At 43.6% G+C, this 26,767-nt stretch overlaps 1 protein-coding gene across 1 annotated transcript; it reads right to left on the reverse strand.

Annotated features, from left to right (window-relative positions):
• Positions 1 to 26,767, reverse strand: adra1aa (adrenoceptor alpha 1Aa). Its single transcript, XM_060930784.1, has 2 exons — positions 25,855 to 26,767; positions 1 to 506 (listed from the first exon to the last, which is right to left on the reverse strand). Exons 1-2 carry the CDS (start codon positions 26,747 to 26,749, stop codon positions 1 to 3), a joined length of 1,401 nt encoding a protein of 466 aa, XP_060786767.1. The 5' UTR covers positions 26,750 to 26,767.

The raw sequence follows: 26,767 nt of genomic DNA on the forward strand, positions 1-26,767 counted from the left end.
TCACACTGCTTCACCATTTTCACACAGAGAAAGCTGATGAACCTTAATAATAGGCAGAGGATGGCATGCAGGAGGCTGTGTCCGTGCTGGGTAGTTCCCAGCACAACAACACATCCTCAGCAGGTTCTTACTGCACACCCCTGCCACTTTTGCTCCAGCACTGACCCCAGTGCTGACTCCTAATCCCCCCACTGGGGAAGATGAAGGGGTACGGGAAAGGACCACAGAGGATGACGGGCTGAAATGTGAAGGCTCAGTGCGGCTCCCTGAGCCCAGTGAGAGCATTTGTGACTGTGTGTGGCTTGCAGCATGGTCCTGGCACAGTGGGTATGTAGGTCTGGTGCTGCGGTGCAGACAGTGAACACCTAGCACACTCAGAAAGGCTTTCTTAAACTCCTGGCTAGAGCTTGGGTAGATGATTGGGTTGATACAGCTGTTGAAGTATCCAAGCCAGAAGGTGATTTTGAAGACTGTGTCTGATGGCCGGTAAGCTGGGAAGATGGATCCTTGAGGAACACACATGCATTTACATACATAACATTATATTCACACCTAATACATACAAACAACTGCCATAGAACACAGCAGTATCCAGTTAATCCCTTTCATGGGATTAGAATAACAATTTTTTAGGATGATGTCTTCAACAGAGAGGTATTATACTAACAGATTTTAATTATAAGCTTTTCTTCAAGAAGTGGAAACCGATTTTAAGACTATGAAGGTTTTTTGATTTGGCTGCTAGTAGTTAAAGGACATCTGCAAAGAGATGAAAAGCTTGACTGGTAGAGACAGACTGAATCCTCATATTGGCAGGATGTGTCTGTCTGATAACACATTGCATTTAGAGTAAGAAAAGCTGCCATAGATTACAATTTGAGTAGGAGAAGAAAATGGGAAGTCCTAAAAGCTTACATGGTACATCATGGCTTATGATTGAAGCCATTTTTTAATAGGCTTTTATTATTTGCACCTTCTTTCATAATCAAGGTTAACTGTCACTTTGAAATACAGTCCAATGTCCCATATTGGTTTTATAGAAAACTTCATTGAGGACATTCATATTTACAACAGGCAGGGAAATGAAAAAGGACAAATGTTCCTCATCATAGCCTATATGTACCTTTTAGCATTGTCTAAAGGTGCATCATCTAGCAGAAATGAACTGTCAGAGGAAGCCACCTATCCTTGAAATGAAGCTTCCATCTTTATAGCTAAGGATGATGTGCTGTCTCGCAGGACACTTTATGAGGGCTTCTTGTGGGGGTTGTGTACGTGGGCAGGATAAAAATGCAGTCTAGTGATTTAATTCACATAACTATAATTTTAGAAATTGCTCTTTTGAAAATTAATTTTCACAATGTATTTAAGTCTGGAAAAAGTTTTACTAAGACAAAAAAAAGTCAATTTTTGTATTATTTAGCCTACTTCAAATGAGAAATGAGTGTAAATAGTAGGGGTGGAGAAATGGTGTATTAAACAGAAATGAAAATAGATTTTTTGGGGCCAAGTAGCAAAGTTGTACAGTTGTATTGTTTTTGTACCCTTTCTTATTAATCTTCTTCTTCTGGCTAGGCTGTCTATGGCAGCCCCTCGAACCATATGGTAAAACATTTTGAACTTTGTCACACTGATTGGGGACAGTCCCTTGATTCTTTTCTCCAAGTTTTATCACTTTAAACATTCGAGCTCCACCAATGGGTCAAATTGGAGGTGCGTTTACACATATAAAGAGTGTTTTATGCATACAGCATAAAATGAGGTACCATTGGATTCTCTAGATTAAGCACCCTGTGACATACATTTCTGCCATTTTCTTCCATATTGGATTTTATCAACAAACTCTTTTCACAGGTCACAAATTTTGTCCAATCTTCATGAAATTTAACCAAGATTATATTTGGACCAATCTGTACAAAAGTTATCATATGGATTTCTGATTTTCATAACAATATTTCTGTTATAGCCAAGTAAAATTGGAGGTGAAACCCCCACATAGGATGTGAGGTCATGCTGTGTAAACTGTAAATAAAAACAGAATGTGGTGATTTGCAAATCATGGAAACCCTATATCTCATCTCATCTCATCTCATTATCTCTAGCCGCTTTATCCTGTTCTACAGGGTCGCAGGCGAGCTGGAGCCTATCCCAGCTGACTACGGGCGAAAGGCGGGGTACACCCTGGACAAGTCGCCAGGGGAAACCCTATATTTCATTGAAAATACTATAAATACAACATATCAAATGTTCAAAGTGAGACATTTTATTGTTTTTTGAATAATGTATGCTCATTTTGAAATTGATGCCAGCAACACATAAAAAAAAAATTAGGACAAAGTCATGTTTACCACTGTGTTGCATCATCTCTACTTTCAACAACACTCTGTAAATGTTTGGGAACTGAGGAGATCTGTTGCTGTAGTTTTGAAAGTGAAATGGCATGCCATTCTTGCCTGATAAACAGTTTCAGTTGCTCAACAGTTTGGAGTCACATAATTTTGCGTTTTATAATGCGGCAAATGTTTTCAATGGGAGACAGATCTGGCCTGCAAGCAGGCCAGTTGAGCACCTAGACTCTTACTATGGAGCCATGCAGTTGTAATACGTGGGTAAGTCAAAAAGTTCAAAGACAGATGTTATAATTTCAAAAGGAATTCAAAAGAATTAAAAAAAAGGAATACAAAGGAGGAATTCTCCGATGGAAACATCGCTTGCAGAAGTGTTTAGACTTAAATGGAGGATATGTAGAGAATAGCTTTGTTATTTTCATAAATAAAGATTTTTTTCAGTTTGTTTTAGAACTTTTTGACCTCCCCTCATATGTGCAGAATGCGGTTTGACATTGTCTTGTTGAAATAAGCAAGGTCTTCCCTCAAAAAAGACATCATCTGGATGTTACTCCAAAGCCTGTATATATTATTCAGCATTAATGGTGCCTTCCAGGTTTGCAAGCTACCTGTCACGAATAATACAGAAGCTCCGAGTTCGCAGCAGCCTCCAAACATGACCACTGCGGACTGCAACTCCCAGAAAGGTCTACACTGCCCTCCTTCTCTTGAATTCTAATTAGTGCTGCACCTGGTCCACATTTCCCAATCAACACAAAGCATATTTAAGCACTCTTCTTCCACCTGCTCATTGTGAAGTATTGCTCAGTGTTTTCATACTTGACCATATCAAGCCTTTGACTTTCTGCTCTTCTTTTCTTAGTTTATGACTTTGCTTCTGCCTCTCTTCACTTTGATCTCTTTTTTGCCTCTGACAATCTGACTGTGCCTCGCTCGACCCTCGCTTCCCCTGAGTGCGTTTTGAATCACAATTTGGATTTGTTTACCAGTTTGCTACAGACACTTCTCCAAGATTGCTTCTGTAAGTTGCCTGCACATCTGACACTACCCATGCCATGTGCACTAATGCACCTTCATACCATCACAGATGCTGGCTTTTGAACTGTGCGCTGACAACAAGACTGATGGTTCCTCTCTTCTTTAGTCCGGACAACATGGTATCCATGATTTCCAAAAAGAATTTCAAATTTTGAATCGTCAGACCATAAGACAGTTTTCCACTTCACTTCAGTCCATTGCAAATGAGCTCGGGCGCGGAGAAGGTGAGGATGTTTATGGATATTGTTTATATATGGTTTTAATTTGCATTTGTGCATGCGGTGACGAACTGTGTTAACAGACAATGGTTTTTGGAAGCGTTCCTGAGCTCATACAGTGATTTCCAATCACGTCCGTTTTTAATGCAATGCCTCCTGAGGGCCTGAAGATCACGAGCATCCAATATTGGTTTTCAGCCTTGTCCTTTGCGTTCAGAGATTTCTCTAGATTCTCTGAATCTTTTCATGATATTATGTACCATCGATGATGTGATCCCCAAATTTTTTCCAAATTTATATTTGAGGAATGGTAGATTGTTGCACTATTTGCCCACATAGTCTGTCACAGAGTGGTGAACCCCTCCCCATTTTTAGTTGTGAGAGACTCTGCCTCTCTGGGATGCTTTTTTTTTATTTTTATTTTTTAATATTGCACAACTTTTCCAGTCTTTTGTTGCCCTTGTTCCAACTTTTTTTTAATGTGTTGCTGGCAGCAAATTCAAAATGAGCATATATTTTTCAAAAAACAATAATTTCTCAGTCTCAACTTTTTTGGAAATGGGGTTGTAAAAGCATAAAGGGTTAATTTATTCTGTGCATTATTCTGATACTGTTATTAGAAATGTATATGTTTAGGGTAGTGGCAGAAAGAACATGACCATGATAAAGCACTTATTTAAAATGAATGTAGAACAGTCTGCTTTCAAAATTCTGTAGCAATGTAGGCAGAATTGCATGTGACCAGCTTGCTACTCTTCTCATACTAAATTGAAATTCCTACAAACTCTTCTTCACCCGTCCAGTGTGCTCTGGGTTCTTTTCCTAGGGTTTCTTGGCTAAGTAAGTACAGCCGCCTAGCCACTCGTCTACTGCACTGCTTTTTGGTCATGGACAATTTAGAGTATCCACTTAGCCTAACTGCATGTCTTTGGACTGTGGGGGAAACCGGAGCACCCCGAGGAAACCCACACAAACATGGCGAGAACACACAAACTCCACACAGAAATGTCCCTCATCGGCCATGAGGTTCAAATCCAGAACCTTATTGCTGTGAGGCGACAGTACTAACCACTGCACTACCGTGCCGCCCACAAACTCTTACAAAAGTGAAACTTGATTAACATGTATAGAATTAGCTTGGGATAAAGGTAGTAATTATTATTATTATTATTATTAAGAAGAAGAAGAAAACAAGTATGTAAAATGTCTGCTTCATCTAACTGGTATATAAATATACCCATATGTGGCAGCGGGGGTGTGGTTGAGTGTCAGTTTGTGAATGGAGGGCGAGGCCAGGGAAGTTAAGTGGCAAAGTGATCACACCTGTGTCTAATTAATGATGTGTGTGTGTGTGTGTGTGTGTGCGCACGCGTGCGTGCAATTTAGGCTGAAAATTCAAGAAGCCTCATAAAATAAGTGTTTTTGGAATTCACCCACCTATCACAGTGCTTCAGTGTTCTGCCCCACTGCAGGGACTATTACACCATAGTTTTGGAAAGATTAAGATGATTTAAGTAATGTGCTCAAATAACAAATTTTCATATTAATAAAGATATTTAACATGAAAATACTCCAGTATTATACTGTAAAATACATAATCATGATTGTACATATATTTTATATTTCTCTAATAATCCATAGTGGGAAGATGCCATGTTAGCAGCCCTAAATGGATTTTTGCATAATTCCTTAAGAACAAAACCCCTAAATTTTATTTGTAGGACAGAAAGTACCATAAGGATATAAAGATCATTACTGCAATAATCAGCAATGTCAATAGTTACTATTAACAGTTTTTATTTTGATAAACTGTTCTGCATAAAGTTTGCAACTTTTTTATTTTTTATTTTTTTTTTACTTAATCGGGCAGATCAGTACCCTGTTTGAGACATGCAAATATAGTGCAAAAAACTGAAAACTGAATTTGAGGAGAAAATTCCTTAATACTAGTGAAATTATCTTGCTGCATGGACAGATAATTTTACTTGACAAGACATCTTGGAATAAGTTGGTTACAATCTAGAACTAGTTTTAATAATCTCAGAGTTGGTGTCTTGTTTTCTTCTACACTGCAAAAACGATATCTTAACAAGTTAGAATATCTTGAATATAGTTGAAACAATCTAGCATTTCCTATTAGAATAATACAAGACACCAACTCTGAGATTATTAAAACTAGTTCTAGATTGTAACCAACTTATTCCAAGATGTCTTGTCAAGTAAAATTATCTGTCCATGCAGCAAGATAATTTCACTAGCATTAAGGAATTTTCTCCTCAAATTCAGTTGTCTGTTTTTGTCGTGTAAATTCCATAGGCTTAAAACCATTGTTCCATTACATTACCATTATGCTTCATCTTAATTAGCCAATATGTTTGTGTACTGATTGAAGGAAACATTTGCATTGAGACTTGCAATATGCATTTTGACTTAATATTTGTGACCTCAAATGTAAGAAATACTGGCTAGATATTTGTAAGGCAATTTATTTGTTTTCATTAGGTTTTCAGTCATAGATTAATCTAATTTGCTGCATTTACCCATGTTTGACCACGAATGCATATATTGATTCCCCTGTCTGTAACCTTGAACAAAAAAGCCTTCAAGGGCTTGGAGGACCTTGTTTTTCTGATGAGTAAAACTACTACTACTTTCCACATGCGGAGAATACAGATTAGCTCTGCTTTGTATTACATCCATTTTTAGTGTACAAGGGAAATGCTGAGGCTATTAGTGCCTGAATACTGTCAAAGAGCATATTGCATAAACAAGAGGCACCTTTATCCAACAGAAATGAAGGACCTTAATGAAAGAAACTACAACCCCATATCAGAAAATGTTGGGATGGTATGGAAAACACAAATAAAAAGAGAAAGCAGTGAGTTTGTAAATTTTTGACTTGTATTTCATTGCAGACAGTATGAACCCAAGATATTTTATGCATTGTCGAGTCAACTTAATTTCATTTGTTAATATACATCCATTCCCAAACTGCTGGAACAGGGGACAATTTAAGGCTAGTAATGAGGTAAAACAATTACATAATGTGATTTGAAACAGAACCTGGCGACTTGTCCAGGGTGTACCCTGCCTCTCGTCCATAGTCAGCTGGGATAGGCTCCAGCTTGCCTGCGATCCTGTAGAACAGGATAAGCGGCTACAGATAATGGATGGATGGATGGATGGATGGATGGATTTGAAACAGATGTCAACAGGTGATTTGTAATCATGATTTGCCACAAAACCAGTATCTAGGAAAGGCCTAGTCTTTGAGGAGCAAAGATGGGCTGAGGAAAATTGTTGAAATGTTTAAAAACAATATTCCTCAAAGAAAGATAGAAAATGATTTGGATGTTTCACCCTCTATGGTGCATAAGATCATTAAATGATTCAAGAAATTGGGAAGAATTTTGATGCGTAAGGGGCAAGGGCACAATTCTAAACTGAACACCCATGATCTTTGATCCCTCAAATGGCACTGCATCAAGAACTTCCATTCATCTATAGCTGATATAACCACATGGGCTCGGGATTACTGTATTTTGGCAAACCTTTGTCAAGCACTACAATATGGAATTACATCCACAAATGGCAGATGAAACCTGATTCTGCAAAAAGAAAGCCTTATATTAACTGTGTCCAGTAGTGCCGTCAACTTCTCTGAGCTCAGAGGCATCTGGGATGGACCATCACACAGTCAAAACATGTATTGTGGTCAGACAAATCAGTATTCCAGGTCTTTTTTTTTTTTTTTTTGAATAAATAATGAGTGCCATGAGCTCTGGACCAAAGATGAAAAGGACCATTCAGACTGTTACCATGAACGAGTCCAAAAGCCAGGGTCTGTCATGGTATGGGGTTGTGCCAGTGCCCTTGGCAAAGGTAACTTACACTTTTGTGATGGCAGCATTAATGTAGAAAAGAACACGAAGATTTTGGAGCAACATATGCTGCCTTCAATACAACATCTTTTCCAGGGATTTAACAAGACAATGCAAAACCACATTCTGCACACATTGCAAAGGCATGACTGTGGAAGGAGAGGGTACCTGTCCCCAATAGAGAATGTGTGGTATAAAGTTTGAAATGAAAAATACGACAACCTCATATTGTTGCACCCCTTAAGACCTGTTTGAAGGAAGAATGGGATAAAATAACACCTGAAATGCTTCATCACTTGGTGTCTTCAGTCCCTAAACATCTTTTAAAGGCTATGAGAAGGAATGGCAATATTATAATGTTTATGGTTTACTGTCCCAACTTTTTTTTTTGAAAGGTGTTGCAAGAATCAAAATTGAAATAAGTGTTTATTTTTAAAAAGAAACAAAACTCATGAGGTAAAACATCAAATAATTTACTATTGTATTGTCTTGAGTGCAATACAGGTCAAGTGTTATTTACAAATCACTGTTTTCAGTTTAAATTTTAATTTCAATATACCATCCCAACTTTTTCTGATTTGGGGTTGTAATTTTTTTTCTTTAAGGCACACAGTCATGTGTGTGTGAGACATCAACATTTCAGTAATAGTGGTGTAGCTTAGCTAGAAATTTCCATACAATTGTGCATTTTGTGATAAAAGCATAAAATTTGGTACACATACAGCCAAAGGCATTCCCCAAAAAATTTGGATATTGAGCCATCACCAGTTTTCAATATGTCAGTCATGGCAGCCATTTTTCAAAATGGCCACCACTGGTCATCAGTGACAGCTATTTTCTGATCAATTTTCTTATCAGGAATGGATATTTAATGATATCGAGGACATAATTAGATCAATTTATCTATCAGTGGTCATACTTTACAGAAAATGTAATAGAGTGGATGTCAAAGCACAGCCAGGGCACACTGGTGACACCACTGCTGTGAAACTTCCCTTACAGGAAAAACACATGAATTTCCCATGTATTTCACGTTACCACATGTGGAATACATGGTATCAGATTTTGTAACATGTGTTACCATGTAGAGCACATGTGGAAAACATGTTACCACATGTGTAAAACATTCCCACATGTGATTCACATAAAATTGGGCCAAAACCACATGTTTCCCATGTGCAAATAACACGTTTCCCATGTGCAAAACCACATGTGGAATACATGGTATCAGATTTTGTAACGTGTTACCATGTAGAGCACATGTGGAAAACGTTACCACATGTATAAAACATTCCCACATGTGATTCACATAAAATTGGGCCAAAACCACATGTTTCCCATGTGCAAATAACATGTTTCCCATGTGCAAAACACATTTTCCACATATTTCACATGTGAGAAATCACATGTGAAGTTCATGTGTTTTTTCTGTAAGGGCTAGCATGGGGTTCAGAGTCAGCTAAATACACTCTGCTTTAATGCCATGCTTTCTGTGCCTGCTTGTAGTGATAATTTAGTCGTAGTGTAGTTTAATTTCCTAAATGCTATCTAATGTTAGCCCCACATCAAGTTAATATTATGCATATTTAGATGTAGTTAGATCGTCGCACCTGAATTGACAGGATGTGCCAGCACGGGAGAGCCGAGCCAAGGGTAATGGGGCTTTACATGACGTTCATGTAGTTACCCGGATGGTGTTCAGATCGCACAGGAATTAAATAGCAATGGATGAACGATTGGGTTTGGTGATGAACGATCAGGTTTGGTGTAGGTCGATTTTCACATCCGAACCTAGTTGTATCCCTAACCTGGATGTGTTTTTCTAAAGTAAAAGGTGGTAAAAGGATAAACCCTTGGCCTTTGCTTTAAGAAACTGTAAGAGAAAATGCTAAAAATCTTTAAACTTGTGGAACTTGATGGTCAAGGACCATCAACTTCTTGCACAGCTAAGACTAACTGGAAAATCTGTATTATATGCCAATAATAAAAGGCAGGGGCATTGACATGTCCTTTGCTGTCCAAGTGAGCAGACAAGGGGAGTGGATACAGTTCACTTGCAGAGCATTTGATCCAGTTCAGTGAACTTGGCCAGCTCCCTTCAACCATCACATTTGAGAGACTAGATGAGGGTCAAGGTATTGAAGTAACCATGGTTGCAAACAAGGCTCAATACCATCATACATGCAGGTCTAGTTTGTGGAAGTTATCAGCTGTTCATTGATGGAAACTTGAGTACAAAACTGTTCATGACAACATAACTGTTCATGTCAATTATAGTCTTCAGCCATCATCACAAAACTGTAATAGTCCATGGGCCAGACAAGATGTTGGTACTACTCAAGGTGGCAAAGGTTGCTTATACTTTTTGAAAAGATACATGTCTGTAGTTAACATTTTTGTATGATAACCCTTCTGGAGTCACAGCTAAATTAGTGTTGTCAGCTGTTAAAGTTACACTCCCCCATTGAAAAAACACGTTTTTGACACAGGTGCATATCTTGCTATTGGCCTTTGTTAAAGACATATTTAAATATTTTATTTTATTATGTTTGGTATTGGGCGGCACGGTGGTGTAGTGGTTAGCGCTGTCGCCTCACAGCAAGAAGGTCCGGGTTCGAGCCCCGTGGCCAGCGAGGGCCTTTCTGTGCGGAGTTTGCATGTTCTCCCCGTGTCCGCGTGGGTTTCCTCCGGGTGCTCCGGTTTCCCCCACAGTCCAAAGACATGCAGGTTAGGTTAACTGGTGACTCTAAATTGACCGTAGGTGTGAATGTGAGTGTGAATGGTTGTCTGTGTCTATGTGTCAGCCCTGCGATGACCTGGCGACTTGTCCAGGGTGTACCCCGCCTTTCGCCCATAGTCAGCTGGGATAGGCTCCAGCTTGCCTGCGACCCTGTAGAAGGATAAAGCGGCTAGAGATAATGAGATGAGATGAGACAATCTGAGCTTTCATTCAAGTCCTTTTGTGAACACTTTGGACAAGTACAGCCAACCCTGGAGCTCTTCAAACTTTTAATCACACACATTTTCTTGCCATTTCTGCCTAAACCATCTTTTTTCTTTTAATCCTGTGGCATCAGGGAGCATCAGAGATACAAAATGCAAACATTGCACTACTGGCATGACTCTAAGGATTCAGAAAATGTATGATTTACCCATATTATCTCATTCTGAGGGGGTGATTTTCAGCCTTACCGTATATCAGGCATGGCGTTTTTCAAAGAAAACTAGTTTTGCCAACCTCTGAGGTTTCCCATGCTATTGGCCTCTGACTTTTTAATTTATACTCAACCATCTTCTGGGCTTGATGATTTTTTTAGTTTATTTTACTATTGCTGGTCTGGTCAGTACTGTCTGACCACTTCTACTTGATCTGTTGCCTGAGCTTCAGACAGTGACAAATGTATGCTTGTTTGTGTGAGGCCAAAACTGGTGCTTGAACATAACTTCTTGTCCATGAGGGGTTGAGACCAGACCAGGGTCAAACCTGAAACTTAAAAAGCCTCAGAGCAGGGCCACAAACACTGACCCTGGTGCTTCACATGAAAATGAATGGTTTCTTTGGTTACAGAATTGTTGGTTAGTGTTCTGCTCGTGCTCACAGAATGTTGCACCAGATCTGCAGGGTTTAAATTTTGACAGTTAGTTGACAGTTAGGCACATGAGAGTCAACACATCAACCTAGGCTCCTGTGTAAATTAGGTAAGCTTTATTTCTGTAAAGTAGCCTAAATATCAGTTATTATGGCCATCAGTGAGGAAGCAAATGACAGTCCAGAGCCAAAGTGACCAAAAATGGAATGCATTATTCACTGCTCTGATGATAAAGATAAGTTGGTTTCACTTCAAGGAGTTGACTCCAGGAAAACTCTGCTCAGGGCAGCTCAGATACGGAATCATGCACCAATTTTAGAAATGGTGGAAGACCTTCCTGAGGGACAGATTCCAACACTTTATTACCACAGGAAGTGTCGCAGTATCCTCACTATGAAGAAACTTCTTGATGGCATTCTTGAAAAAGAGAAACAAAGTGCTAGTGGCTCTAGTGAAAAGAAAGAATCTAAAAGAGAAGTTAGACAGGTCTCAGGAACATCTAGGACTTACGACGAGGAGTGCATATTTTGTCAGAAAACTGACAAATATGTAACAGGACAAAATAAAAGGGATAAAGTGGTACAGTGTAGAGAACTTCGAGCTGATGAAAAGATACGAAGGGTAGCCACAAAAAAAATGGACAATAGAATCCTGGCTATTGTAAGTAGAGACCTTGTAGCAGCAGAGGGACACTACCACAGATCTTGCTACAGATTGTACACAAAAGAAGACATCCCTAAAAATGTGTTAGTCTGTGATGAATGTGATGATGTTGAAGCCCAGTATGAAGCTGCTGTAAAATCATCATTTGATGAGCTATTTCAGTTCATCAGGATGGAGCTTTTTGCCAAACCTAAAGTGATGTCTATGACTGATCTAACTTCTAGACTGGCTGCTTCAATGAAATTCAAAGGAATGATCCACGTCAAAAATACAACCAAAAAGCACATATGGCGAAAGCTTGAGCATGAGTTTGGTGGAGCACTATACATCTTCCCTGACGATAATGGAAAACTCCTGCTCTATCCAGATAACCTGTCCATGAGGGAACTTGTCAAAGAAAACCACAACCTGAAAATTAAAGGCAAAGATGTTGTAGCCAGAGTAGTCATCAATTTGAGAGCAGACATCAAGGAACAGGATGTTCCTCAATCCTGGCCACCTGATGTTAAATCAGAGGAAGAATGCCCTACCATTCCAGAGTCACTAAGGCCCTGTCCACACAGCAACGGATTCAGGTGAATCTGATAAAATTGTTTATCGTTTCGGCCTGGCGTCCACACGGCACTGGCGTTTTGGGTGCCCCAAAACGAAATCTTTTGAGAACGGGTTCCAGAGTGAAAAAATCTGGCAATGGCGCCATTGCGAAGTCGTGTGGATGAGTAGAACGGATTTGTTTACAATGACGTCACAACCACATGACTGTCAGTGCTTCACGCCGGGTAGAAGTGTAACGAACTCAATGCGAGTTGTCAACAAATCCTATAACTTGGTTCATGAAACGCGCTTACAAAATATTTTCACTGTGAATATTTATTGTGTAATGGTGCAAAGTGAGAGAGAGAGAGAGAGAGAGAGAGAGAATAGCCCTTAGGGCAGAGTCTTTAGTCCAAACACTGCGGAAGCAGTACCAAACCGTGCACCGCCCGTCCGCTTTCCAAAAACAAAAACAATCCTGCCAGCAAACAGGAAAAAAAAAGGAGCGATCTCACCTCTTCAGATGTTGGTTTAAGTCCGACAATACATTCCTCAAAAAGGGCATAGAAGAACAAAGTAATCCATCAACGTGTAGCATTCAATTTATTCCGGACCATTAAAGAATTCTGGAGGATATCAGAATGTTGGCGTACCGGCTTCCATCTACCCCCGTTCATTCCTCTTTCCGCGTCTTTCGTTTTACGCTACTGATTAATAATCAAAACTTTATGTGGCTAATGCTACAGAAGAAGGGGTTTATACGCATGCGTCTACTTCTTCTATTGTTCTGGTGTCTCCGATGGGACCGTCTTACAGTGCACGTAGAGGTGTGGCATGTGTATTGCATCGTTTTCAGCAAGCGTTGCGTTGCCATATGAACCTGATATTTTACTCATCCGTTGCCCATGTGGACGCAATATTTAAAAAAAAAAATCTCGTTGCCATTGTCGTGTGGATGTAGCCTTAGTGTTTTTCTTTGTTATCTACTCACAGGCTCTCATGATGTTCATCATGCAACTCAGAGAGTCCAGCGGCTTGTGCAATCATTTAGTCAAGCTATAGTATATGCAGTGACATGTGGAAGTATAAAACCTTCCAAGCATATCATTCTCCCATTTAGTGTCAAGTCATTAACAGGAAATGTAGAGCTGATAAATATCTTAAACCGACTAGGTCACTGTGTGTCTTATTCACAGATGGAGGAGATTGACACAGCCCTGTGTCTTCAAAAACTAATTTCAGCTGAAAGTGACATAGCTTTGCCCACTAACATCTATCCTGGCTTATTCACTACTTTAGCTTGGGACAACATTGATCACCTGGAAGAAACAGTCAGTGGTAAGGGAACATTTCATAGTGTGAATGGGATAGCTGTGCAAGCAAAGAAATCTGACCAAGATGCTGTCCAACCCAAGCCAGATGTTGCCAAAACAAAGCAACGGAGCATCAGTGCACCCGCACCAATGTTGCCTTCTTACAATGCTGGACAATGAGTGGGACCACCACAAAGCAAATGTGCAGACATCAATACTGCAGCCAATGGAGCACTTGCATGTGACGTCACAGCCGATCCAGATTGTGACAGACGCCATCTTGTCGGTCAAACGCCATATTTCCGCCTTCTACTTCTACTTCTAGTTCTACTTCTGCTTTTACTTCTACCTTTTCTTCTGGAAAACCCTACTATATACAATTCTACTACAACGGCTGCGGCTACAAGCTCTCCCTACCTGTGCATGTTTTTTGTTTTTTGTGTGTATTTTTGCGTGTTGTTCGTTTGTACCGGACTTCAATATCCACTACAACTGTATGGACTTACTGGACATTGGTTTCCAGCAGAAAATGGCGGTTTGTAGCGATTTCAATCGCATGCACAACATTCCGGACGAGACAGCGAGACCAGCGGGGTCTGCGTGGATTGTTATTGGAAGCAAAGCGAAGGAGGCGGCGCCGGGAGCAGAAGCAAAAGCGAGGCTGTAGAGCCGGCCTGTTGACTAAGCTCAGAAAACAGCTACTCAAACCTCCACTGCTAAGCCTCTATCTCTCCAACGCCAGATCCATGATAAACAAGACAGACGATTTGGAATTACAGCTGGAATTACCTTATTCTATTCTATAATCGGCTGGTCAGTGCTATACTCAATACTTAAGTGACTTACCCATCCAATGAGGATTCTTGTTTACAAGATGCCACATCTGAGTCGCTGACAAATCCTGAATTTCTGTAAAGATAACTGTCCAGAGATTTATAAGCACGCAGTGCTTCACCACTGAACAGCGAGGGAAAGTTAATGAGGTAATTATACATGTCTGGGTATTCCGCTGGCAGTTCAAAATCTGGTTGTGAAAACTCCGTCCGGTAAGCCATAAGGGTCACTAATCTGTAGATTGTTTATTTTAGACACATATCTAGTTATCTGTTCATTAGAAAAATGAGCAGTGTAGTCCATCGGTTGAAATTGATCCATTCTGTACACGAGTGCAGCAGTATTCAGCTGTGTTTTTTACCGACAAGATGGCGGCTGTGTACTTTCCGGTCATGTGACTGCAAGATCTCTATACTCAGGTTGCTAGGAAAAAAGAACATTATTTGGGTTCTTGCACGCTTGCCACAACAAGAAGGACAGGCAATCAGCAGCTGGACAGGCTTCAATATCCTCACTCGTGACAAAATGGTGGTCATCCCCAACAATATAGGCTACCTGCCCACCATCAATGCTCCAGCAACACAAATGGCTACTGTCAAAGAGGTGCTTAACCAGTCATTAAGGATCATGCAACAGTTAGGCCTGAAAAAGATTGTTTGTGTCTTCGACCAAGCTCTTTATGCAAAGGCTGTTGAGATTGCATGGAAACACAGTGAGTTCCAAAACATCAGACTTGGTGTATTCCACACCATTTGCACAATGCTGGGAATACTAGGAAAATGTTTTGAAGACGCTGGACTCCGAAACCTCTGCATTGAATCTGGTGTTGTAGCAGAAGGTTCTGTTGCTGGTGTATTGGATGGTCACAAGAACAACAGGGCAGTGCGACTACATAAGCTTCTGTATGAGGCATTCATGCAGCTAGCATGGAATGGTTTCCTGGCCTGGTTGGAAGATAACCACCCAACCACCAGAGGTTACCTCGAGGAAACACAGAAGTCAATTTTTAGCTTCAGGGAAGAGGTGTTACAGGATGCTTTGAAAGAGGTCCTTGAGAGCAGCCCTTGTACTCGCATCTTGGAGCTTTTTGAAGTATACTGTGAGTTTCTTAGAAATGGAAATGGCAGTCTTTCTGCCTTCTGGATGTCCTATTTGGACATGGTTGAAATCTTGTTGGGGCTCATAAGGGCATCTAGAGAGGGAGATTGGATCCTTCACCTGGCGAGCATTCGGGCGATGATTCCTTGGTGCTTCGCATATGGCAGAATAAATTATGCATGCTACCTTCCCTACTACTATGCCCAAATGTCTCAACTGCCCTCCACACACCCAGATGTGTTCAAAGAGTTCATGGAAGGTTGTTTCTCTGTTCAGATGGGCTCCACCAATCCCTTTGGTCGAATCCCTGTTGACCAAGCCATAGAAGAAACTGTAAACAAAGACACCCAGACAGCTGGAGGGACAAAAGGATTCAGTCTGAAGCCAGGAGCTGTGACCAAATATTACCTAACAGCTGAATACAGATGTTTGTTCCTCAGACAGCTGAGAGACCTGATAGGTCAAGGCAGCTCCAAGCTGTCCCATCAAGATCTGCAGGCTCTAAGGATTATAAGAGATGAAAAGGATGTCAAGTCTCTCGGAAGACCTTATGGAAAATAACTGGCTCAATCCTATGGCCCCCAATGGCATTGATCTGGTTAGCCTCTCAACTGGCTCCATTGCTCCTCTTGATGTGACCAGGGATCTCCTGAGAGCCTCTGAGATAGGGGAAGAGGCTTACAAGGTATTTAGACAATCAAGACTACAACCCCAATTCCAAAAAAGTTGGGACGCTGTGTAAACTGTACATAAAAACAGAATGTGAAGATTTGTAAATTATGGAAACCCTATCTTTCATTGAAAATAGTACAAGAACAACATATCAAATGTTGAAACTGAGAAATTTTATTGTTTTTGAAAAATATGTGCTTGTTTTGAATTTGATGTCAGCAACATGTTTCAGAAAAGCTGGGACAGGGGCAACATATGACTGAAAAAGTTGTGTAATACTTAAAAAAACCCTAATTTGGTTAATTGGCAACAGGTCAGTAACATATTTAGGTATAAATAGAGCATCCCAGAGAGGCAGAGTCTCTCAGAAGTAAAGACGGGAAGGGGTTCACCACTCTGTGAAGGACTACATGGGCAAACAGTGCAACAATTTAAGAATAATGTTCCTCAATGTAAAATTGCAAAGAATTTGGGGATCACATCATCTATGGTCCATAATATCATTAAAGGATTCAGAGAAACTGGAGAAATCTCTGTATGCAAGAGACAAGGCTGAAAACTGACATTGGATGCCTGTGATCTTCAGGCCCTCAGGCAAAACTGCATTACAAGCAGACATGTGCCTGGAGTGGAAATCACTGTATGGGCTCAGGAACACTACAGAAAACCATTGTCTGTAAAAACAGTTCATTACTGTATCCACAAATGCAAGTTAAAACCAGATATAAACAATATCCAGAAACACCGGCGCCTTCTCTGGGCTCGAGCTCTTTTACGATGGACTGAGGTGAAGTGGAAAATTATCCTGAGGTCTGACGAATCAAAAGTAGAAATTCTTTTTAGAAATCATGGACACCACATCTTCCAGGCTAAAGAGGAGAGGGACCATCCAGCTTGTTATCAGTGCACAGTTCAAAATCCAGCATCTGTGATGGTATGAGGGTGCATTAGTGCACATGACATGGGTAGCTTGTACATCTGGGAAGGCATCATTAATGCTGAACGATATATACACGTTTCAGAGCAATATGCTGCCATCCAGACAAAATCTTTTTCAGGGAAGACCTTTCTTCTTTCAGCAAGACAATGCCAAACCGCTTTCTGCACATATTAAAACTGCATGGCTCCATAGTAAAAGAGTCCGGGTGCTAAACTGGCCTGCCTGCAGTCCAGACCTGTCTCCCATTTAAAACATTTGGTGTATTATGAAGTGCAAAATAAGACAAAGGAGACCCCGAACTGTTGAGCAACTGAAATTGTACATCAGGCAAGAATGGGACAACATTTCTCTTTCAAAACTACAACAATTGGTCTCCTCAGTTCCCAAACGTTTACCGGGTGTTGCTAAAAGTAGATTGTGGCACTTCTTGTGTATGGGCAGAGCACAGAAGACGGCAGGACAGAGCTCAGGTTGATAAACCATTTTATTATCACACTTTTCAGTCGTAACTTAGTTCGAAAACACAGACAGCCACACACACAACCGGCGTCTGGTTCGGGGGAAGCTCTTCTGCTATCTGCTCTCCCTCTTTAAATAGGGCGCGGTCACTGGGAAGACACACACAAACACAGGTTAATTGACGTCAGGTGTAGTGATTCTGCCACTTACCTTCCCTGACTCCGCCCTCCTGTCACAGACCGGCGCTTGACCACACCCCTACTGCCACATACCCTCACCGCCCGACTCAGGCCGGGCGGCCGTCCGGCCTGCCACCGACTCCCCCCCAATGGGAGAGGAAGTCCGCCACGACCATCTGCGCCCCCGGCCTGTGGACCACCTTGAAATTAAAGGGTTGGAGTGCCAGGTACCAACGGGTGATCCGCGCGTTGGCATCCTTCATGCGGTGGAGCCACTGGAGGGGCGCGTGGTCCGAACAGAGGGTGAAAGGGTGCCCCAGCAGGTAGTACCGGAGGGCGAGGACCGCCCACTTGATGGCCAGACACTCTTTCTCTATGGTGCTGTAGCGCCCGTCACGCACCGACAGCTTCCTGCTGATGTACAGGACGGGGCGGTCCTCCCCCTCCACCTCCTGGGACAAAACCACCCCCAGCCCTCTGTCCTACGCATCGGTCTGCAACATAAAGGGGAGAGAAAAGTCAGAGGAGTGTAAAAGTGGCCCCCCACACAGTGCAGCCTTTACCTCACAAAAAGCCCGCTGGCATTGCTCCGTCCACTGGACCGGATCTGGTGCCCCCTTTTTAGTGAGATCAGTCAGCGGGCTGGTGACGTCCGAATAATTAGGTATAAACCTACGATAATAGCCAGCCAGCCCCAGGAACTGTCTCACCCCCTTTTTGGTCTTGGGCCTCGGGCAGGCCGCAATTGCTGCGGTCTTGTTAATTTGGGGACGCACCTGCCCGTTGCCCAAGTGGAAGCCCAGATACCGTACTTCCACCCGCCCAATCGCACACTTCTTCGGGTTGGCTGTGAGACCCGCTCGCCTCAGCGACCTAAGGACGGCCCTTAGATGTTCGAGGTGCCTCGGCCAGTCATTACTATAGACGATGATGTCGTCGAGATAGGCGGCCGCATAGGTGGCATAGGGGCGGAGGACCCTGTCCATCAGCCGCTGAAACGTAGCGGGCGCCCCAAACAGCCCAAATGGAAGTGTGACGAATTGGTGTAAACCAAACGGTGTGGAAAAGGCCGTTTTTTCTCGGGATAGTGGAGTCAAGGGGATCTGCCAATATCCCTTCTACAAATCCAGTGTCGAATAAAAACGAGCAGGGCCGAGTCGATCGAGCAACTCATCAATACAAGGCATTGGGTACGTGTCGAATTTAGACACCGCATTGACCTTTCTATAGTCCACACAGAACCGGACCGACCCGTCGGCCTTGGGTACCAAGACCACCGGGCTGCTCCAGTCACTGTGGGACTCCTCGACGATGCCCATTTTGAGCATGGTCTCAAGTTCTTCCCGAACCACCTTTTTTTTGTGTTCGGGTAGCCTGTAAGGGCGGCTACGCACTACCACCCCTGGGGGCGTCTCTATGTGGTGCTCTATGAGGTTAGTGCGACCAGGCAGGGGCGAGAACACATCCGAAAACTCGGTCTGCAACTGGGCGACCTCCGTGAGTTGGGTCGGGGAGAGGTGGTCTCCACAGGGGACCGGAGAGGCACGTGATGCCAGTGCCCCTTTTTGAACCTCCGGCCCCAGCTCCACCTTCTCCGGAACCACCGATACCAACGCCATCGGGACCTTCTCATTCCAGAGTTTAAGCAGATTGAGGTGGTAAATCTGTAGCACCCCACCCCTGTCCGCTCGCCTCACCTCGTAGTCGACATCCCCGACTCGCCGTGTGACCTCAAAGGGTCCTTGCCACTTGGCGATCAATTTGGAGCTCGATGTGGGCAACAGTACGAGTACCTTATCTCCCGGTGTGAACTCCCTAAGGCGCGCACCCTTGTTGTACAGGCGGGCTTGCCGTTCTTGGGCCTGCCGCAAATTCTCCTAGGTTAGGTGGGTGAGCGTGTGGAGTTTTGCGCGCAGGTCCATAACGTATTGAATTTCGTTCTTACTTTGTGAAGGTCCCTCCTCCCAATTTTCACGCAGCACGTCTAGAATGCCGCGCGGCTTACGCCCATATAATAATTCGAACGGGGAGAACCCCGTGGAGGCTTGTGGGACCTCTCGCACTGAAAACAACAAGGGCTCGAGCCATTTATCCCAATTACGTGCATCCTCACTTACGAATTTTTTAATGATATTCTTGAGGGTGCGATTGAACCGTTCCACTAAACCGTCCCTTTGTGGGTGATACACGCTGGTGCAGATTGGCTTAATCCCCAATAACCCATACAGTCCGCGCAGTGTCCGTGACATAAATGTGGTGCCTTGATCATTCAGAATCGCTTTCGGGATTCCAACTCGGGAGGTAACGCGGAAGAGCGCCTCCGCAATACTGCGTGCTGAGATATTGCGCAGAGGCACTGCTTCTGAGTATTGCATTGCATAGTCCACCAGAACTAATATAAAGCGGTACCCTCGTGCTGACCGATCTAATGGCCCGACGAGATCCATCCCAATCCTTTCGCACAAAGGCGCTTTTGGAATGGCCGCTGGATTTACTAACTGGCATTCGCGGCACGCCATACACCACCTACGAACATCGCCGCGAATCCCCGGCCAACAGAATCGGGCCATTATTCAGGCTAGTGTCTTATCCTGCCCTAAGTGTCCAGCCATGGGATTAAAGTGAGCCACCTGGAATACTAATTCCCGGCAGCTCTTTGGAATTAAAAGTTGCGTGACTCGCTCTTTAGTTTGAGTGACCTGCGTCACTCGGTATAACCTATCCTTCATAATCGCGAAGTAGGGGAAGGACGGGGTGGCGTTCGGCTGGAGCATTTGACCATCGATTACTCTCACTTGGTCAAACGCATGCCGCAGAGTCTCGTCTCGCGACTGCTCTAATGGGAAATCTGAGAGGGATTCCCCAACAGAGAGAGGAGGGGCCGGCGGCTCCTCACTCTGCCGCGGAGATGACGTAGATGGCTCTGCGACAGCTGCTCCTGCCAAAGCGACACCGGGACCTCCCCCTGTTAAATGGCAGGACCCACTCTTTACTAAGTGTGTTATTAAATCCCGAAATCCCGGCCAATCAGTCCCCAAAATTAAAGAGTGGGTAAGGCGAGGATTAACCGCCGCCTTCACTATAACTTTTTCCCCTCGGAAAAAAATGTGGACCGACACCAAAGGGTAGCTGTGAACGTCCCCGTGCACACACAACACCTTCACCCCCTGTGCTCCCCCCAATGCCTCGTTTTGCACCAGGCTTTGGTGAATTGAGGTCTGATTACAACCAGAATCCACCAATGCCTGATATGTATCCCCTTGAATACTCACCGGTATGCGATACGCTCCGGCCCGATCGAGGGCGGCTTCTGGCGTGTCGGGGATCCGAACCACCGCGCCCACCTCCATTGCCATGCACTGCTGTTGGAGGTGGCCCAGTTCCCCGCAGTGCCAGCAAACCGGCCCGGGCTTCCTCTCTGCACTGGTGTTCTGGGGCTCACTCACCTGAGGGAGGGGTAGAGACAGACACAGAAGGGAGAAACGGGAGGGCACCGCAGGTGCGGCGGGCCGGCTGTGGTGGTGCCGGCCCCTGCCTCCGCGGTGGGGGAATGGGGCGAGGACGGGACACAGGAGGAGGGGGAGAGAGAGAGAGAGAAGAGGAGAGAAGAGAAGAGGCTGTCTGCTGTCCTGCTGCCGGAACAGCCACCAAATGGTCCTCCGCCAGCTCGATGGCCTGATCCAGCGACGCCAGGCGGTGGCACTGGACCCACTCCGCGGATCCTGTTGGCAAGCACGCGATGAACTGCTCCAGCACCACCTGATCGACGATCTCCTCTGCGTCGCAGTTGTTGGCCCTCAGCCACCGCCAGCAGGCGTCCCGGAGTTGCTGGCCAAACGCGAACGGCCGGCCGACTTCCTCCAAGCGCAGAGCGCGGAAGCGCTGGCGCTGCTGTTCAGGGGTGCGCCCCATACGCTGGAGGATGGCCTGGCGAAGGTCCGCGTAGGCCAGCCGGCGGTCGGCAGGGAGCTGTAGCGCGGCCAGCTGCGCCTCTCCCGTTAGCAGGGGGAGGAGGCGCACTGCGGGCTGATCCATTGGCCACCCCGAGGTCTCTGCGACTTGCTCAAAGAGCGTGATGAAAGCCTCGGGGTCATCCTGCGGGCCCATCTTTGTCAGGGTGAGGGGGGACGGGCCCGCGGTGGAAGCATCGGTTGTCCCCGCCGACATGAGGAGGTGCCGGAACGCCTGTCGGTCCTCTTGCTGGGCCAACACCAGGGCCTTGAAGCGCTGCTCCTGCTCCTTACGGAGCGTGACTAGCACCTGGTGCTGGCTTTGCTGGGCCGTGGCGAGGGCGTGGACCAGGTCGGCGAATGGGAAAGACTTCATGGGGCGGTTCGGTGTTGGTGCTCCAGTCCCTGGTTTCAGCACCACTGTGGCACTTCTTGTGTATGAGCGGAGCACAGAAAACGGCAGGACAGAGCTCAGGTTGATAAACCGTTTTATTGTCACACTTTTCAGTCGTAACTTAGTTCGAAAACACAGACAGCCACACACACAACCGGCATCTGGTTCGGGGGAAGCTCTTCTGCTCTCTGCTCTCCCTCTTTAAATAGGGCGTGGTCACTGGGAAGACACACACAAACACAGGTTAATTGACGTCAGGTGTAGTGATTCTGCCACTTACCTTCCCTGACTCCGCCCTCCTGTCACAGACCGGCGCTTGACCATGCCCCCGCTGCCACATAGATGTGATGCAACACAGTGGTAAATATGCCCCTGTCCCAACTTTTTTGAAATGTGTTGCTGACATCAAATTCAAAATGAGCATATATATTTCAAAAAACAATGAAATTTCTCAGTTTCAACATGTGAAATGTTGTCTTTGTACTATGTTCAATGAAAAATAGGGTTTCCATGTTTTGCAAATTATCACATTCTGACTTTATCTACAGTTTATACAGCATCCCAACTTTTTTGGAATTGGGGTTGTAGAAGAGGACCCAACATCTTTAAAATTCCTTGACAAGATGACCAAACAAGGCCTCAAAACATTCTTCAATATTAACACAAAAAGATATCATGGAAAGAAAGGTCAAGATGTTGTTCTCAAGGCTGATAGAAACCTGTTCAGCCACATGATCCTTGTGGCTGAAAGCAGGAATGTTAATATGAAGGATGTTCTTGCTCACCCACTTGGCCCGTTGCCATGGGCCCTGGCCAATGCTGATGGCACTTTATGAAAAACCAACAAGGCTGCACTTGCTAGAGAACTCGAAAAGAATGTGTCTCCAGCAGGACACATCCCAACACCATCTACCTGCATCATTGATGGGATGAGCCTTATTCAAAAAATGAATGGCGACAATAGAACCTTTGCACAGGTGGCAAAGTCAGCGTTGATGTCGGTCCTACAAGAAGGTGTGAAAAGTGAGAGGCTAGATGTTGTTTTCGATGTCTATCGCCAACCTTCCATCAAAGATGCTGAACGAGTAAACCGGGGTGCAGACTCCGCTCTCCAACACAAGGACCTTGTAGGTGGACACTATGTGAGACGGTGGCGGAAATTCCTTTGTAGTTCCTCCAACAAGAGCAGCCTCATCAAGTTTCTGGTGGCAGAATGGAAACATCCACAGTACAGACAATTGCTGCATGGCAAAATTCTGTACATGACCTGTGAATAAACTTGTTACAAGCTGACAAAGGAGAAGTGTGAGGAAGTAACAGAGTTGCACTCGACGCATGAGGAAGCTGATACACGTTTGCTACTGCATGCATTGCATGCATCTAATGCAGGCTCAAAGTCCGTGATTATCACAGCTGAAGACACTGATGTCATGGTGCTTTGTCTTGCATTCCAGAAAGACATCACCTGTCCTATTTATCAGAAATGTGGAACACAGAATCGTACTCATTTTATTGACATTACTAAACTGGTAGGCTCAATTGGATATGGCGTGTGTGATAGCCTAATTGGCCTACATGCCTTCACAGGCTGTGATATGGTCAGTGCATTCGCTGGTCAAGGGAAGTTTAAAGCCCTGAAGATGCTGAAAAAGGACACCTCATACCAAGACACCTTCAGTCAACTGGGAAAGTCATGGAATGTAACAAAGGATCTTTTCCAGAAAATTGAGCAGTTTACCTGTTGCATGTACACAGCTAATAGAAGCACAGGTAAAGTTAATGAACTGCGTCACCAGCTGTTCCATGCCAAAAGGGGAGTAATTGAGGCCCTGTCCACACGGCAATGGATTCAGGTGAATCTGATAAAATTGTTTATCGTTTCGGCCTGGCGTCCACATGGCACCGGCATTTTGGGTGCCCCAAAATGATATTTTTTGAGAACGGGTTCCAGAGTGGAAAAATCTGGCAACGGCGCCGTTGCGAAGTCGTCTGGATGAGTAGAACAGATTTGTTTACGATGACATCACAACCACATGACTAGAACAAGCAGCACTCTCGCTGTTTTGCATGAACCACTGCATTGCATTCACTTTTGTATACAGCTTTTCTTTTAAATAAACAAGTAACTGAACCATTTCTTGAATTTCTTTTTTTTTTATTGGATAAGACTGCTTTTCAAAATGTTCACACAGAATATAAAAAGTTATATAAATTATATAAAAATGCTTTTCAAAATGTTCACACACAATAAGAAAATTAAGTTATATAAAACTATGCACACTAATAAAACTAATTTGTACACACAGAAGGCACGATTTCCTCGCGTAGTCGCAGCCATCTTCTTCTTGTTGTTGTGTGTTTGTTCCTGTGAGTACTTCACGCCGGGTAGAAGAAGGGGTTTATGCACATGCGTCCTACTTCTTCTATTGTTCTGGTGTCTCCGATGGGACCGTCTTACAGTGCACGTAGAGCACATGTGTATTGCATCATTTTCAGCAAGCGTTGCATTGCTATATGTACCTGATATTTTACTGATCCGTTGCCCATGTGGACGCGATATTTTTTTAAATAAAATCTCGTTGCCGTTGTTGTGTGGATGTAGCCTGAGTCTAGCCAGCTACCACCATGTAGAGATTGTCTTTACATGCATGTTCAACGGTCAAACTATCAAGCAGCAATCTGGAAGTGCTGTCTACAAACTTCTCCCATGGTGCCAAGCCCAACTCTGCATGGATAGACTGTTAATGATGGCAAGTTGGCCATTCATTGGATGCATTCCCCACCTGCACCAGAAGTGGTGTTGGAGCTGCTTTCATGCAAGTGTGTGCGTTCATGCAAACTTCCAGATTGCACATGCCTGTCAAATGGACTGTCCTGCACAGATATGTGTAGGTTGCAAACCTGCAGCAACCAAAAACAAGCTGATGATCCACAGTCCAAATTTGAACTTGGGGAGTCAGATGAAGAAAATGATGACCTGTTTGAGTGATGAGTCCTGTTGATGTTCTGAAGGCTGATTATTATTATTATTATTATTATTATTATTATTATTAGTATTATTATTATTAGTATTAGTAGTAGTAGTAGTATCATCTATTTTTATCATATCATTATTTATCATATCATTATTAGATTTTGTTTGTATTATTACCATTGTACATACAATGATGTTTGCACAATACCTGACAAATGTAAAATCTATTGTTGGTTGTTCATAGTTGTAAATTGAATGTGAAATTATTATCCTGTACTGCCATTCTTTTAACAAATTTATAAAATGAGTGTGAATCTTACTGACTTTGGTCTGCTTACTGTTTGGTCTGCTTTCTTCAAAAAACGCCATGCCTGATATAAGGCTGAAAATCACCCCCTCAGAATGAGATAATATGGGTAAATCATACATTTTCTGAATCCTTAGAGTCATGCCAGTATTACAGTGTTTGCATCATTATTATATAGCACATAACAGAATAAATGTGTGGTGTCCAAGTTTTAAACAAATTAAAAATACTATTATCTTTTCCAGACTTAAAATTCCTCACATTCATGCCTTTCTAAGTTTCACCGCACACTAATTCATACTGGGTATACTATTATAAATTAAAAATTATATAGGATTAACTGAATATAAATCTGGGACTTGAAGGGGTTACTTTTTCTTTTTTTTAAATTTTGACCAGTACTGAAGTTCTACAAAAACAAGCAAATAAACAAAAACAACAGAAAAACAAAACGACACTCACCAATAGGCAGAACCAGGAAGAATGGCAGCCAGCAGAGAACAAAACACCCAACCACAATGCCCAGGGTTTTTGCAGCCTTTTTCTCCCTGGAGAATTTAAGGAGTCGGATTGTGAAGTGAGTGCGGCTCCTCAACGTTTCATCCTCTGCCACAATGTTGTTGCCTCTGTGTATCCGCAACGTCACTGCTTCTGCGTGGTGTGCCTTCTCCGTCTTGTGACCTTTCCTAAGGCTGTACGTCTCCCTACGCGCCACCACATATACACGGCAATACATGACCAAGATAACCACTAGAGGGAGATAGAAAGAACCCACTGCAGAAAAAATGGCGTAGCCAGGTTCCTCTGTGATTTTACACATGTATTCATCCTCTGGTGCAGGCTCCTTCCAGCCAAATAGTGGTCCAATAGAGATGGTAATAGATAGAGCCCAAATTCCCACAAGTGCCAACAGTGCCCGCTTCTCAGTCACAATAGCTGGGTAGCGTAGTGGGTAACTAACTCCGATGTAGCGGTCCACAGAGATCACACACAGGCTCATTATGGAGGCCGTGCAGCAAAGTACATCCATGGCAGCCCAGACATCACAGAAAGCCCTGCCGAACACCCAGTGGCCCAGCATCTCAAAAATGGCAGAGAATGGAAGCACAGTAGAGCTCAGTAGGAGGTCAGCCACTGCCAGGTTTACAATAAAATAATGTGTGACTGTCCGAAGGCTGTGGTGGCAAGCCACAGAAAGAATGACCAATATATTACCCAGTACTCCAAATATGACAAAAACAGACAGCACAAAGCTCAGAACAATGGCTTTTGCGATGTTTAGCTCCATGGCCAGGGCTTGGCTACAGTTTGTGCAGTTCTGAATCCATGGAGTCATGTTCTCCCCAACAAGAATCATCTGTTCACGATGCCAGGG

The sequence above is a fragment of the Neoarius graeffei genome, chromosome 10, assembly GCF_027579695.1.
Source record: "Neoarius graeffei isolate fNeoGra1 chromosome 10, fNeoGra1.pri, whole genome shotgun sequence".
NCBI classification, from domain to species: Eukaryota; Metazoa; Chordata; class Actinopteri; order Siluriformes; family Ariidae; genus Neoarius; species Neoarius graeffei.

What these genes read in the sequence shown, in the direction of transcription:
- adra1aa (XM_060930784.1), bottom strand. Translation starts at nt 26,749, where the DNA reads ATGATTCTTGTTGGGGAGAACATGACTCCATGGATTCAGAACTGCACA. An exon ending in CTTCCTGGTTCTGCCTATTG is followed by an intron (nt 507 to 25,854) that starts GTGAGTGTCGTT and finishes GTGTTCCTCAAG; the next exon opens with GATCCATCTTCCCAGCTTAC.